This window comes from Cupressus sempervirens, chromosome 5, assembly GCF_028749045.1.
Source record: "Cupressus sempervirens isolate cs-2001-9-10 chromosome 5, ASM2874904v1, whole genome shotgun sequence".
NCBI lineage: Eukaryota > Viridiplantae > Streptophyta > Pinopsida > Cupressales > Cupressaceae > Cupressus > Cupressus sempervirens.
Window position 1 is genome coordinate 292,970,545 of NC_143122.1, and position 16,757 is coordinate 292,987,301.

Sequence of the window (16,757 nt, forward strand, 5' to 3'; positions counted from 1 at the left end):
TTCAATTTTCTACCAGATTCTTTATAAGACATAACCTTGAAACCATACCCTTTATATATGCTTACTTCCACCAAATACTTAAAGCATCAAAGCTTTTACATCCAGTCTTTAACGAAAACAAAAAAATTACATTATTACGCGTAGATCGAAAGACTAAGATCATAACTTTTCAGTTGTCTATGATGCAGTATAATGTAATTGTGACTAATAAATATCAGGATGATTTTGAACAGAATAGCAGTTCTTACAAATGTGTCCACTTGAATAAAGACATATTTATACATTCATTAATGTATATTGCAATCATATTATTAGTAAATTAAAGTCATTCTTATAACACACACGAACAAATAATTTTGACAGGTATGATACATAAACATGCTGCCTGTTGGTCCTTTGTGAGAAATATATTCTGGTACTTTTTATCCAGTCTCCCAATTAAGCAAAATCAATAGATGTCATTATACAGATTTAAAACACTTCTTCAAAATAGAAATACCAGCCAAATTCTAGACCAAATCTAAGCCTCAATATTTTACACCCCCCATAAATGTCTTAGGGTCAGGGCAATTTCCAGAAAACTCGGCCTGAGAGAAGTCGAACCCAGGGTTCTGAAATCAAACAACCAATCAAATAGATATTATATGCTGTCATCGGAAGCATGACAACTGAGGGTGAAATAAATGGTTAGAAATGAAACTTAAAATGACAATCAAGTAACGTAACTGATAAATCAAAAAGAACTTTAATTGGCCATAACATTGATTTACAATGAAACGCCATTAGACTATAATACAAAATCCAAATGAAGCTCTGCATATTATTAAAAGCAAACACAAAAACAGAAGCATGAAAAATAAATAGTAAACATAAATGTAACATTAAGAGAATCTTCTTTTGCAGGAGATCCAAAATGTAAGATAATGAATTCAATGCAGAGAAATAGGATCACACAATGGCCAGTGTTGGATGACAGAAGAGGTATACATACAACTATTTTTGGCAATACACAAACAAACCACATATCCCACTGCCGTATAGTTTCAAAATTGATTATCAACATTTCGCATAACAAATCAAATGAATATTGTTAATCCAAGTTTTGGTCAAAGAATATAACTTTTTCAAGGGAGAATACCAAAACGCCATTCTTATCAAGTGCTACCCTCCAATCTATCAAGACGAAGGCTGACATAGGCCCAGCCTAGCTGCCTTTGCTAACCTCATTCCATGCCTTCTCTCATCCTTCTTGGTCTCTATCCCTCTGACCTCATGTGGTTTGTATAATAGACTTCCTGGTGTACTCTCTGATCTCCTCACCCCCTCAGGGTTTTACTTTGCTTTTATAGTTCTTTTTCTTTGCTTCCTCATTTTTAATGGATGATGTTAACTTTTTTTCCCTCCCTTTATTTGTTTGCTTCCTCATCAATTTACTTTCATTTCCCATGGCAGGATTTCCTATATAGATTTGCTAGATATCTGAATAACAATAATATATACATATATGACCATATTTCTATCCTTTCATATAGTTGCATGCTTTGTTGGTTTAATGTTACATTTTTATATAGATAGATAATAGTTTGGAATGAATTATGAAAAAATAGAATAAATGATAGTTAATAGTTAGTTGGTTAATAAAATCATTGTTAATTTACGTGGTGGGAAGTTTGTAATGGGAAACAATGGCTTTATAAAGCCATGTTGAGCAATGTAAAAATCAAGTTGTGTGAATAAAATCATGAAGTCAATTATCATTGCAGTCATAACCTAGACTTTCATTAAACTGTAAGATTGGCACTTTAACATGGCACCAGAACAGTCTGATCTTGTACTCTGTGTTGTCAATCTCATTCCAGAACTTATAGAGGCATGAGAAAACATGCTACAGACATCCAAATTCCTGTTATAGGAGTTCAAACTCAAGCAACAGGACTCAAAGCATTATATCTTTCTCATTTCTTGTAAAAATGTAGAAATTCAAAATGTTCTTGAAAGGTGATATGGATTTGTTTTCCTGAATGTTTATCCTGCACAGATATTTGTAATTTTTTTGTTTGGTTTTAACCAAAGGGAGCTACCCCTATGGTAGCTCTCATAAAAATTAATAAAGAAATAAAGTCAATTTACCAAGATCAACGGGCATGTGAAGAATCAAGACTATTGAAGGAAATAAAAAAGAAATCTAAGAGAGACCGAACATGGAGAATGGGAGCCATATAAAGAATACATCTGTTATTATTTAATTATTACTCCTTTGGAGCATGGAACTATGCTTTATTTAACCTGAGGATGAAACTCCTTGTAGAAGAAATTAAAGAGTGAAAACCCCAGACAAGCAAATTAGAAATTATTTACCAGAGGCATTGAAATGCTGTAGAATTGAAAAAAATTGACAATACTAAAATCATTAATACCTGATATAAGTCTGGACAGCTTACTGTGTAGCCAAGGCAATTCAATAAATTTAATTTTGATAGTAATTATAAACTTAACAAGTTCATACAGGGTTTCTTATTAATAATCAATTGTGCAAGTTTATATTCTATGTTTTAGGGCTTGGAACTAAAGGAATTAAAAAGGGGACATTATAAAGGGTATCAGATTTGTAATCCTGCCTGCAAGGTAAAGCTAACATGTTCAATGCATTCCAATCAAAGACTTTATAAGGAAGATAGAGATGAAAGGTTCTACAGAAGCCCAATACAACATTTTCAGCCAAGGTTATTACAAAAAAGAAGGGAGGTTTTCTTAAACCATTATTGACAGAAATACAGAACAAAGAAAGGTACAAAATTAGGGACCCCAAAATCTTTGGCCAATATCGAAGGTTGCCAAATGATTTCAAAGCCAGTGTTTCTTTTGATAAGTACTTGAAGGCACTTGATAACCATTATCCTAACAAAACAGACCTATATGAGTACAGAAGGAAAATGGCTATGAAGGAGATCAAGGAAGAAGACCTTAAAAGAATCAAACTCAATAGAATAGATGAAGTCTGAATCAAAATCAAAATCTCAAGCTGGTAAACCCACGGAAGAACAGCTTACACTAGAGCCACAAGAAAATGAACAGACTGAGGAGCAAGAACGTGGAAATAATAATTGTACGCTTATTGTTATTTCAAAAAATAATATAATTTAATTTTTGGATGTAATTTTTAAAAAAATTATTATTTATTAAATTCAGAAATTTAAAATTTAAAATAAATTTATTATTATTTATTTATTTTGAAAATTAATTAAATAAACAAATATTATTATTATTTTTGGTGCGTTCATGGGCTTCAGAGAGTTGATTCCTCTTCAAACCAAAACCAAAATTAAAAAAGGGATAATGTGAGGTGGTCCCGCTTGATCGTGGATGGACCAAGATCAATTTTGACGGGGCATCAAGAGGAAACCCTAGCCAGTTAGGCATAGGAGTAGTAGCTAGATCAAAGGATGGTAGCATTTTGGTCCTCAGTGCTAGAAGGGTGATGGATTGAATAATCAAGCAGAGTGCTTGGCCATAGTTGATGCAGTCATGTTGGGGATCAAACTCAGAATCCAAAAACTGCACCTAGAAGGTGACTTCCAAATCGTGATAAACGACATCGCTAAGGGGAATTCAAAAGCATGGTACTTGGATAAGTATATCAAATAGATTAGGACATTGCTAGAGGAATTCAACAAATTTAGAATCACTCATGTCCTAAGGGAAGCAAACTCTCTAGCAGATAAACTATCCAACATGGGGATGGAAGGCTCCACACATGACAATTTTGAGATGACTGAGGTGTTCATGGATATCTCACCTCACGAACTAGATTTATGACTGATTCAGGATTCAGTAGGATGTACAATTAACCAAGGTGTGTGAAGCTCATGAATAACAATCAAGGCACAACTTAGGGTACAATCATTTTCAAGTAAGGGTAGGTGTCCTCGATCTCCATACCAAGCCTTGGGAATTCCCCAATAATGAAACAAAGGTGCCATGTAAGGATGGCATAGCCAATTATGGGAATAGCAAGTACGGATTTGTGTGCAAGTTATTACAACATGATGATTTCGAATTCAAGGATTCAATCTTTCTAGAGGAACTGCAATTTTATTTATACCTACTCCATTTTCCTGTCACTACAACCTGTGCTCTTGAGAATCTGTGAGTGTTGTGTCTTTGAGTTCCATGGCAGTTAACTTCTCCCTAAAAACCACGGGCCAGAAACAAGCCTTTGATGGGCCAATCATTATTAAGCGATTTCACAATGTCTTCAAGTCGGATGACAAGCTCTTTTTGGGAGGCTATCATGCTTTTGTTTAGAGAAGAATACCTGCTGAATGACTGGAGGCCTCGGACAAACTTGGGCATCTTGTCTTTCTTCATGGCTCTGGCACTGATGGTTGTGAAGTCGAAGTTGGAAGTTAGGCAAGTGGTGGGAGATGTGTTGATTCCCAAGCAATAAGGAGGTTTTGATAAGATTGTACAATGGACCAAGTTAGGGGTCGAACTGCACACGGGCCTTAAACCATGGTGTATGATCAAGGGTGGCTTGGGGGAGTTGCAACCACTATTGGTGTGGTCCTCTGTTGACCCACCAACAATCCACATACCAGTAGCACGATGGGATGGTGGAAACTCATTCTTTTCCTCTAGCCATTAATGATGGCCCATGCCCAAAGTGCGGAGCTGAGTTCCAGAAAGAGAAAGCCAACTATGGTTAAATCCACTACTCCCATTAATGAATCAAGGCGTGTTCTTGTGCAACAACAAATTCCTATGAAATGAGGACATGCGACAGGCAAGGCTCAAGAAGTCTCCATGCCAGAAGATGTCGTTGCAGCGTACGAGGTGTACATCTCCATCTTGGAGGACTGAGTGGGAACCTCAAAGAGCTTTGCTCCACGTGCTAAGAAGAGGGTGCCTATGCAGAATGAGGCTATTCCCAACTTCTCTCCAGAAGAAGCCTCAAAATGGTTCAAGGATTGATAGAGATGGGTTATTTTGGGCATGTCTAAACTTGGGGTTTTGTATATCATTGGTACCCAAAAGTGGACTTTTTGTCATCAATAGAGCCTCCCCACTACGATCTACATAACCAATGAGTTAGAGATCTTTGGTGCATCCATAGAGGATACCAAAGTCTAGTGTACCCTTGACATAAAATAGGATGCATTGCGCTGCAGCCCAATGATCTAAAGTAGGAGTTGGCATGAAGAAGGATATGTAACTCATTACAAAGCTTAAATCGGGTCAAGAGGCGATGAGATAGATCAAATTGCCCACAAGTTGCATGAACGCGAATTCATTCTCAATAGGAGAAAAGATTTAGAGGACAACCTTAGACCAAACTCCATAGGTGTAGATGCACGTTTGCAATCCTACATTCTGAATTCATGCAACATAGCCCATGCATACTTATATTGAGAGATAAAGATACTATGTGATTGTTGCCAGACCTCGAGACCTAGGTATTAGTACAAAAACTTTGTTTAGTTTCTTGAATCAAAGATGTTGAATTGTTAGTGATGATCAGATCATCAACATAAATAACCACAAGGATGATGTCACAAGCATTAGTTTTGACATACAAATTCAAGTTAGGACTCCTCTAGAAACCATGGTCTATAAGGTACTTATCAATTTTTATTTACCATACCCAAGGAGCTTGTTTGAGGCCAAAGAGTTCATCAGTTTGAGTATATTGTGTTCTTTACGAGCAACCTTGAATCTAGAAGGTTGTGCCATGTAGTCCTCTTCCTATATATCACCACCATTTAGGAAGGCACTGTTAAAATCCATTTGACGGACCATCTATTCACAATGAGTTGTCATGGATAGAACTAATCTAATGGTTCTCATCTTTGTTCTCGGTGTAAAGGTTTCTACATAATCAATCTCTTCATGCTCAGAGAAGCCTTTGGCAACAAGATGAGCCTTGCACTTATCGAAGGTACGATGAGTCTTGTATTTGACTTTGTAGACTCATTTCCATCCGATGGGTTTCTTTCTTGAAGGACAATCTATTAGAATCCAATTGTTATTTTTCAACAGACTATGATGCTCAATATTCATAGCATCTTCTCACTCAGTATTTCTTTCACCTTGATGTATGTTTGAGGCTTGTACACATGCAAATGTTGGCCATTGGAGAAAAATTTACAAAATCCAAAGGTCTTCTCTTCTTCCAAGAAGTTTACCCTAGATGAGCTCATCATCATGAAGATCCCTAATCATCTTAGCCCACCATTTATATTTGAAAGTAGACATGCCAAAATCAGAAGCAAGTTGTGCAATGGGATCATCGTCATCAAATAGAAGATTAGATGAATCTCGAGGAAAATCAGGTGTTATAGTTCTATGTTTGGATGAGTTAGTGGGAGAACTAGTGGAGAGGTAGGAATAGGAATAGTTGGAGCCTTTCAGCTAAAGCCCTCTTATGAAGTGGACCTAATGTTAGATGAGCACCCAAGTCTTGAACCTAGAGAGATTGGTCCTCTAAATCCATAACTAGACAAAGTTGAAATGACCCTCAATTGCTCATCAAAGACAACATTACGACCACAGATGAGATGATTAGTCTTTATATCCACCAGTCGATAGCCATTGTGATTATTATTGTAGCTAGTTAGCACGATATTCTGGCTCTTGGCATCTAATTTGGTGCATTTAGCATTAGGTATCCCAAAAAAAGTAGTGGAGCCAAATAGTTTGAAATGATTGATTTTGGGCTTATGGCCTAACCACGCCTCTTCTGGAGTCTTATTTTGACAACCAATGTAGGAGAATGGTTAAAAAGATAGATAACAACATGGATTGCTTTTGTGATGACCCTCACTCTCTATGGCCTCTCCCAATTGCCTTTTTATTTGAAATTGAGAGATAATGTATTTTTAATGTTCTCCTACATTGAAAAATTATATATCTTGTATTTTGAAAGGTTACATCTGTTAGATTTTAAAAGACATCTTATTTTATACTAATTCATTATATGAGAATATTAATATTATTTCATATAAAACTTATATATATTATTTAACATTTAAATATTCATTAATTTATTATATATGTGTAATATGATTTAAATTATTTCTTGTTATATTATATTTAATTTAATATTAGTAAGTCATATTTTATTTTATTGTTATTTAATATATATAGAATAATATTAATTAATGATATTGCCTTGATTAATAATAAGATCAATATTAATGCTTAATATGGTATTTATTAATTAATAATAGTAATAAGGCATTTATAACGTATGTATTTAAAATGTTTTTATATTGTACACACTAAATTAGAGCACACGACAGCCTCGTCCCAAAATTTCTTGGAACACTTTTGGTATTCATGACCAGGCCATTTTGGTAATTGTGCAGTTTCTACACTCAATGACAACATTTTGTTGATAGGTGTAGGATGATGTTAATTGGCACTTTATGCCATGTTCAAAAATATGAGGGAAGGCAGAGGAATAGAGTTTCCCCACAATGTCAATTCTACAAGTAAAAATATGTTGACCAAACTCTTTTTATAGAAAGGCTTTGAGCTTTTCAAACAAAATACCTCTGATTTTTTATGAAGGAAATACACCTACATGTTGTGAGAGAAATCATCAACGAAAAGTAAAATATATCTGGACCCAGTAACAATAGGACTAACCATAGGTCCACAGTTATCAGCATCGACCATTTGTAGTACATTAGAAGCTCTCCAAGAGTTGCCATCAAAAAACAAAGTGCGATGTTGCTTCAAAGCTTGACATGCTTCACAAACTCTTAAGGTTTGAATCTCTGGCAATCCAATGACAAGATCTTCCAAAACAAGTTGAGAAAGATAGTGCACATTTAAGTGCTCACACGAGTAATGCCAAAGTGTACTAGCAAAGGAGCAATGGGCTTTTCCATAGCAAGCTCCTGAGAATCACTAGAGTTAACAAGTATGAATAGATCATGGTCCTCAAGTCCCACAGCAATAGCAGACTAAGTCTCCCGATAAATGATACTACACTAATGTGAACTAAAGGTGACGTCTAGCCAAAAATAATGTCTCGGAATTTGACCAACTAGGAGAAGGTTGAGTTCCACTCTTGGAATGCGATACACAAGTAAAATCACTTTCTTTCCTCTAGACTGAACCTATTATTGCCTTTTTCAGCAACAGTGTACTCTTCCCCTCCAAAAATAAAAGAATCCAAGAATGCCTAAAAATTTGTGAACCAATCCGGGCGAAGAGTGAAGTAGCGGGAGGCACCTAAATCAATATACCGAGTATAGGCTTTTACATGATCTACAGGTCTATTAGCCATGAAGACTTAAGAGGCAGACTCAGACTGCTCAATGTGATCCGCAGCATGTGCTTGAGGCTACGAACTCGATTGCTTGGCTTGAGCACCTAACATTTACAACACTCCAACTTCATATGACCAAACCTATGGTAGCAGTTGTACTAAATATTTTTCTTCTTCGGGCCTTCTGATGATTGAGTAGAGGGATTAGCGGGACACTACAAAGAAAAGTGAGAGAACTAATAGTTGCTTATGAATTTAGCTCAGAAAGCTTGTGTGTTTGAAGATGGGCTTGAACCACTACCGAATTGTTGTTTCTAGCGATCTTGTTATAGAAGCATTATGCAAAGTTCGTAAAGTGAAACATTAGAATGGGTGGAAGCAATGTTTAGAGCTTCAACAAAGTACTCATAGGAAGATGGTAGACTCTTAAGTGTGATCATCACCATGTCTTCTTCCTTTTTACATCCAATGCCTTCCAACTGATCTCGAATGTCCTTGAATTTGTTGAGATGATCTTGCAAAGATACCTGTTCATCCATTATGATCAACAAGAGCATGTTCTTTAGGAAGAGTGCATAACTCTTTTTTGAGGTTCCATACAGACCTTTTAGATGACTCCAAATTGCTAAAGCATTTTTGTTAGAAGGAACGTAAGGCATTCATGAATGATTGAGAGTCTAATGAGTATGATAGCTTCTCGATTTTTCTCATGAAATTTATCTTGCTCTTTGCCTTCATCTGCAGGACAAGTAGTCTTACTTAAAACTCTTTTGTCAAGACATCTGTAATCAAATATTGTCATCATGCGCTACTTCCAAGTATTGTAGTCTTTGCCATTTACCTTCTAACTGCCTTCAAACATAATATTCATCAGAGACGCCACTATAGAAGACTGATGTCAAAGGTCGTTGACCAAATGGCAACACAAATATCGAGGCAAAATATGTGCAACACATGTAAATCATATTTTGAATCAAAGTGATGTAAAGAGAAGGTACTAATTTTAAGACTTAAAATAGATTGTTGGCATGGGTTCCAAGGCCAAAAGAATTGAAAGACCCCAAAAAATCTACAAACAACCTAGATAAGCTCTCGAAACACCCACCAAGAATTTACAAAGGAATTTTAAATCTGAATCTGCAAGTTTTGAAACCCTAGTTGGCTATCTAGAAGTGTTCAAATACTAAGAAAAAATGGTGGAAATTGAAGTTCTTTCCACAAAATAAATATTGAGGGTTTGTAAAAAACCTTAGATAGCAAAAATAGGTGCTCATTTTACCAATGACTACCACAATAGTTGTTACAAACAACAGACAAATGCAATCAGAAGTTGTAGAAAAGCGTGATGAGTAGGACAGGTCAGCAAACAAAGGAAAGGGAGCTCAAAAAATTGTTGTAGAGACCACAAAAAGGGTGTCGAAGCAAACAAAAGTCACAAACAGAGCTGATTTCCCCTGAAACTCCAATCGCATGGGTTACAAAAATAACCACACTGAAAAAATGGTTGAGAAGACATCTTCACCAAGCACGGGTTTTTTTGAAACCAAGGGGATCCTCAGTATAGATGTGATTAGGAAAAAAACCAAAAAAGAAGCGGGCTCACTGTGTTGTAGCAAAAATGATTGGAAAAACTTTTAGTTTGAGCCATAAAGAAAAGTTGGGGCTTGCACAAAATCGATGACCAAAAGAAAAAGAACAAATACAAAGCATGTTTGGACTAGGTTGTCAGTCTTAGAGATCACAACATGTAAATATCGAACAAAACCCTAGATGCAAACAAAAGTGCCCATGGGTTGCAGTCCAAGAACTAAGGCACCAAAATAATTAATTTTTTTTAAAAACAAATAATTTCCAAAAGGAATTATAATTTTTTTGAAAACAATTAACTTATCTTTGATACTAATTAGACAGTCGATTAATAAAATATTGGATGGGTCAATGAATTAGCAAGATGCTCATATATAGTTTAGAAAGACGATGTTTCTATTAGAAAACAATAATTGTTATTAGAAACATTCTAATAATGGAGGAATTAAAGAATACTATAAATATTCTAATATTTACAAGATACACAATATTGACCATTAAAAGAATAATAAATAAGATATTCGAAGATATTATTCTAATTATGGGAAGAATCATGACTATTAAAGGAAAAACGAGCACATAAGAGACACAAAACATAGAGAAAGGTGAACCATATGAAGAATATATTTTTTATTATCTGATTATTACTCCTTTGGAGCATGGAACTATGGTTCATTGAACCTGAGAACAAAAACCCTTCTATTTCCTTGTGGAGTCTGCGGTAGATTAAGAAATTATTTGCAGCAGGCATTGAAATGTATTACAATGGCTATATGGGATGCTAAAGGTAAGCTTAGCCTTCAAAATAACCCACTATTTTTTAGCCTGAAACCATACAGTTTTCTCAATATAGTAAGCAGATAAGAGAATAAAGGAAAAAAGTGCACATAAGAGACACCAAACAAGGAGAAAGGTGAATCATATGAAGAATACATTTTTTATTATCTGAGTATTACTCCTTTGGAGCATGGAACTATGGTTGAAACTGAGAATAAAACTCCTTCTAGTTTCCTTGTTGAGTTTGCAGTAGATTAAGAAATTATTTACAGAAGGCATTGAAATGTATTACCAATGGCTATATGGGATGCTAAAGGTAAGCCTAGCCTTCAAAATAACCCACTATTTTTTAGCCTGAAACCATACAGTTTTCTCAATATAGTAAGCAGATTAGAGAATGTTGGGAGGCCACTGATTTGAAGAGTGTAGAGATGAGACATGAAGGTCATTGATTTGAACAGTGTAAAGAGTCATAGTCAAACATTGATTTGGAAAGGGTTGATAAATGATAGGATAGAGTATATATCAAATGCCAATGAAAATTAGTTGGAGCTCTATCATCCAAATGTTGTAAAAGTGATATCAGTGAGGAAGGTAGAATGACAATTTAATAGCATACCACAAGGGCCAATCTTGCCAAGGGGGAAATTTCACAAGAATTTGTGCAAAGCGTATGTTGTAATATATAGAAGGGCAAGGCATATGTCCATCAGCCAAGGGAAGAAAGATATAGTGAATGTGCACGAACTGAAAGGCCTTAAACCGATTTATTCTACAAACAAGGTTATGAGACATCCTCAATTTTTGAATCTAAAATATTTACTATTTACTAGCTGGGAGAATATGGTGAGTAAATTTTATAATTCAGCCCTTCCTAATCACCCAAATCCTATTAGGGCAAAGTGATAGCATACAATTGAATAAATATTATTTTCAATAACAATTCCAAAAGAAGTAACAATGGATTGCAAAACAATATAGATATATGAGACTTCCAAATAATAACACAAATACGAACAAAAATTTCCTTCATTAATATTTAACTAATTTGCCAGTTTGGATTCCGGTACGGATGCGAGTTCAAGATTCAGATTCAAAATTCGTTAAATTTTTTTGAGTTGAGTTTGGATTCGTTTTGACTTCATCCGTACAAAAACATATGTTTTTGAAAATATCTATTTGTGTTTTTATATACAACAACGAATAAGTCCATATATCACTATGCTAATAGTAAAGCAACATAGCAAAATACACCACCATATCTATATATCAGTTCAATAGGATATTAATTGCATCATTTAGCGATACATACAACATGATACACTTTCTTGGTCACATGCATGTAACATATTTCCATATCAAGGGGATAGTTTGAGAATAAAAGGAATTGTCAAAAGATAAGAACAATTATTTGAATTTTTCTTTTGTATTGGTTAGAGGATTTCTAACTAGGCTAGATCAAAAGTTAAGATTCATATTTTAAGCCCTGGATTCAAATATATCATATCTTTTTAAAAGTTTTAAAGAAATTCCTCTATAACCGTCAATTTGGATGTCACTATCATAAATTTGGATTTGCTCTATAAACAAGTGTTCATTTTCATTCACAAATGCATAAATGACATATAGACCATCTTTTTTGGTCTTTTAAGTGGTCACTTTAGGGATGAGAAGATCGAAATGACTAAATTAGGCACAAACAACACTTCATAAAAGTCCAAAAAAATGTTTTGATACAAAATTCAGCCTAGGTTCAGCTGCTGGGCAGCAAATTTGTAATTCTGCAAGAGAATTTGACAAGGACCAGACTTTGTAAAGAATTGAACCAGCCTTTGAGGGTTGCTGGAGAGAATCTGGTAACTTAGATATTTAGTGTTGCTTGAATAATAACAAAAAATATGCTTCTACAATATGCTAAATCTTCACTAAATATAAAACTTAAGACTCATACCAAAATATATGCTAAAATTCAAACCTAACTTCTAAAAAAAATAGAACCCCCATATGAGATTGCTCTCAAGAGATTAAAGAATTTTCATTCTCCAATTTCTACAAAGCCAAAAGGGTTTTAACTTCTAATCTATGGAATCTAGGGGTTTCTGTTCTCAAATCCTATAGCTGAACACAAGGCTCAAACTATGACGTAAAGGGCTCAATAAATTGGCAGATGTCTCAAAGGCCAAAAAGCTTCCCAATATATAAGACCAACAAACCTCATTTCCCCTCTCAACAATAGTAATTTATATATCAAAGAGATTATTTCATAAATATAGCCCCACTTTCTCTTGTAACTCCTCATTAATTTTGTCATAAAATCTGTCCTGATACTTCCATATACCCTGGGGCTTACTAACAAAAACACACCCCAATATTATTCATTATTATTTTATTTATGACCAATACACCATTGCTCCTTTATTAGTATATTTTTATTTCCTTGTCAATAAAATTAGGTAGGACTAACATAAGCTGACTAATTAAAGGGGTAATCCAATAAATTTATGAGAATAAATTTGAAAGATCATATTCATGATTCATCCATAGCAGGATGGGCAACTAACATGAACATAGTTACATGAATGAGTGGAAATTAAGATATTATAGTGGCTGGGTGTATGCAGGGAGAGAATGAAGTGAGGCCATCCAGAAGGTTTTTATTCTAAAGCAGCAATTTTCTCAATGATTTCCAGTGGATGGGTTCGAGGATCTTTTATATAATATTGGAAGAATTCGTTTTGGTTGATGATAAGATAGCAAGTGTAACAACTACACAATTAAAGGACTTTATGCATATTATTCAACCTCCATAAGGATGGAAATTTATGAGAACAATTTGGAAGATCATATTTATCCATAGTAGGATGGGGAACTAACATGGACATAGTTACATGATTAAGTGAAGATGCAGATATTATAGTGACCAAGTGGATGCAGGGAGAGTATAAATCGAGGCCATTAAAGATGGTTTTTGTAAACAAGAAGAAATTTTCTCAATGCTTTCCAGTGGATGGGTTGGAGGATCTTTTAAATAAAACTGAAAGAATTTATTTTGGCTGACAATAAGATACTGAGTGTAACAAACTACACACTAAAGGGAGCAACAAACTACACACTAAAGGGAGTTGATGCATATTATAGGCATGTCCATAAGGATGGAAATGCAAGTTCAGATAGAGATGAGATAGCACTATAATATGGGTTTGAATTGACCAAGAAGAATTTGCAATTCAAAATTTCAGAGCTTCAAATAGGAGATAGGCTAAAGAGTCATTGATCATTGCCTTCAAAATAGAAGTGGGATATTTGTATTCTGCTGTGGCCACAAGGTTGATGGCCAGGCTTAGAAAGATGATGAGAAAGAACTCAAGAACATGAAGATAAACCTAATGAAGGCAATTGAGTATATGTTCGTGAACAGATTGTCCTTCGAGAAAGTACGTGCAAATCTGACCCCGAATGCCCAAATGAAAGAACAAATCGACACCAACAGTTGGATAGGTTATTATTAGATTAATAACCTTCCTCTGAATTTTATCAAGTATAGCTCCCCATGCAAGATTTACAATGAATTAATTATAGGTACTTTTGACCAGAAAGCACGAAAGGATAACAAGCATCTATCCATAAACACAGAATAGACGCGAAACCTAAGAACTAAAAAGAAAGGAAACAGAATAAAACAGATTACACAAAGTTAATCTGCCGTACAATGCATTACATAATGTAAACGAAAATGTATCTTCCATCCTCTCGAGAGAATTTAAAAAATCAGAGCTTTAAAAGACGTTTTGAAAAGATGATGCAACAAGAAAACAACGATATTGAAACGTAATTCAGAGAAAACTGAAAATGACGCAAAGTTCATGATCAGTGGAAGGAAAATACACCATAATCAAAGTTCTGATGTAATTAACCTCTAGCCTCCCTTCCCTAACTACAAAAGATCGCAAAGTATCTTGTACACATTACAACCAAATCACTATACAATGTTACATCAACCATTAAAATTCTATCTCTAAATCAGACACACAGTTCTGGAAAAGAGAAATAACCCATGCTCTGCCTCTCATAGCCTCTCAAGAAAAATGGAATAATTTGCAGAATCTCCTTCCCTTCTGGAGCACAAAGTCTACAGTCGGAAGCAGGAAGAATGGAACCCCTTCTATATCTTACCTTCTCAATTAAATAGAATTCTACATGAATCCCCCTTTCAGTTTCGGTAATTGCTTCTTGCCAGCTGTTTCTTTACACATTCCCAAGAAGTTTTTGATTTTCCCTCATCAGCTTACTTTCATAAACTTTATTAAAGTTTATTCTCATTAATAATAATCCTTTTCAAAGTTATTTCGGTGACCTTTCAGTTTTACAATATTTCCCTATGTGAGAGTCTCCAAAGATTATTAACCAAAGTTCTAACATCTTCATGTGACTATATCTGCTTTGGACAAGTGTACATAACTAATTGACAGGTGTCAATTAATGATTTTTCATCTTTGGATTACATTTCCTTGGATATAATATTCAATTTTATATCTTTGCAAATTCGTGGCCCCTATGACATACTCATGCTGACAGGTGGCACTTGCTGGTGATGATGCTCTGTCATGGTTTTATAACTGCCATTGACAGTGTCTCACTCAATCAGTCGTAACTCATTAACTAGGAATGAGTTTGAAAAAATCTTTGGTTAGATCATGCGTAACTTGCTTCTTAGAAACATATCTGAAATTGAGCCAAATCCAACAGTTTGATTGGAAGTTATGGCCCCCGCACTGAGACCCAATCTGGTTGTTTGCATTCTGTAATTGTTAATTGCTGATCCGATAGAGGTGTAAACAGAAACCTATAACTTTTGATCCATACTAAATCTCATAAAAATATTTGGAGAAGATTTAGATAACTGGGTTTTCCAACAAATATTTTAAATGCAACATGATCCAACGGTCGGATTGAGAGATATGGCCCTCGAAATATGACTATTTTCTTCCATCTGCAATTCATGACTGTTATTTCTGATCCGATAGTGGTGTAGTCAAGAACCTGTAACTTTTGATCGACATGTAATATGACAAAACGCTTTGGTGAAGATTTAGAGAACTAGGTTTGCCAAGAAATATCTAAAATGCAGCTAGATCCAACGGTCAGATTGGGATTTATGACCTCTTAAATATGACTGTTTGTTTGTCATCAGAGCATCCGAAATTTGCATGAGATGTATATCTGCCTGTTCTCATTACAACCGATCACCATAGTGCTTTGTCGCATGACCTTTATGTAACATTGATACTCAAAGCAACTCAGGCACAATATATCATCAAAATTTCAACTTATAGATGATCACAAATTACTCCTTGTGTTTCAAGATGTTTGGCATCGAACATATACTCTCTGTATTCCTGTAACCCACCTCAGCTCCATGATCTCATACTGAGATCGAGGCCTTTATGGAACTAGTCTTGCCAGTTCATAGATGCTTGGCTTATAGAAGTGTGTGGACCAATGTGATTGTGTTGAGATTAGACTGTCCTTGAAATGTGAACTCGATTTTCTTCTGACTTTTAAAACGTTTTTGCTGCCCATCACAATGATGCTGATTAATATATGTTTATGTGCACCGGGGGAAAGCCGTAGGTTATACCAATCTTGTGCAGTTTCCTACAAAATTCGCGGGCTTCTTTTCATTTATCACATTGTAGGTATCCACGCACATGCCTAATATATGAAATTGCTTTGGAAAAATATTCATCTTCCATACATCTACCAGACTTGATCTTCTGATTTTGAACTTTGCTGAGTCAACCGATTTGCATTTCGAACCCTGAGTTTGAATTATGCTTGTATTGAACTTGCAGGATGGATCATTTGAAACACTAAACCATTCTGAACTACTTTGAAATACTTCGAACTGAAGTTCGAAGTGGTTCAAAGGGGTTTAACATCTGAAACTGAATTCTGAAACTGTGAAACTTCTTGTGAAGTCCTCTGAACTTGGATTAAATGATCCTTATACCTTTGCTCTGAATCATTGAACTTTACAACCTTTAGCCTTATCTGAGTCTGCATGTTGAACCAACAAACCAACTTGGACCTCTGAACCATCGAACTACTTTGAACTACT

At 35.0% G+C, this 16,757-nt stretch overlaps 1 protein-coding gene across 1 annotated transcript in view; it reads right to left on the reverse strand.

The window, feature by feature from the left end:
- Positions 1-275: 275 nt before the first annotated feature.
- The window catches only part of LOC149555727 (HSP20-like chaperones superfamily protein), a 47,999-nt gene continuing 31,517 nt past the window's right edge, over positions 276-16,757 (reverse strand). Inside the window, exon 5 of the mRNA XM_089829857.1 lies at positions 276-611. Coding sequence (XP_089685983.1) covers positions 528-611 — 84 coding nt within the window. The 3' untranslated portion in view covers positions 276-527. The remainder of the gene's footprint in view (positions 612-16,757) is intronic.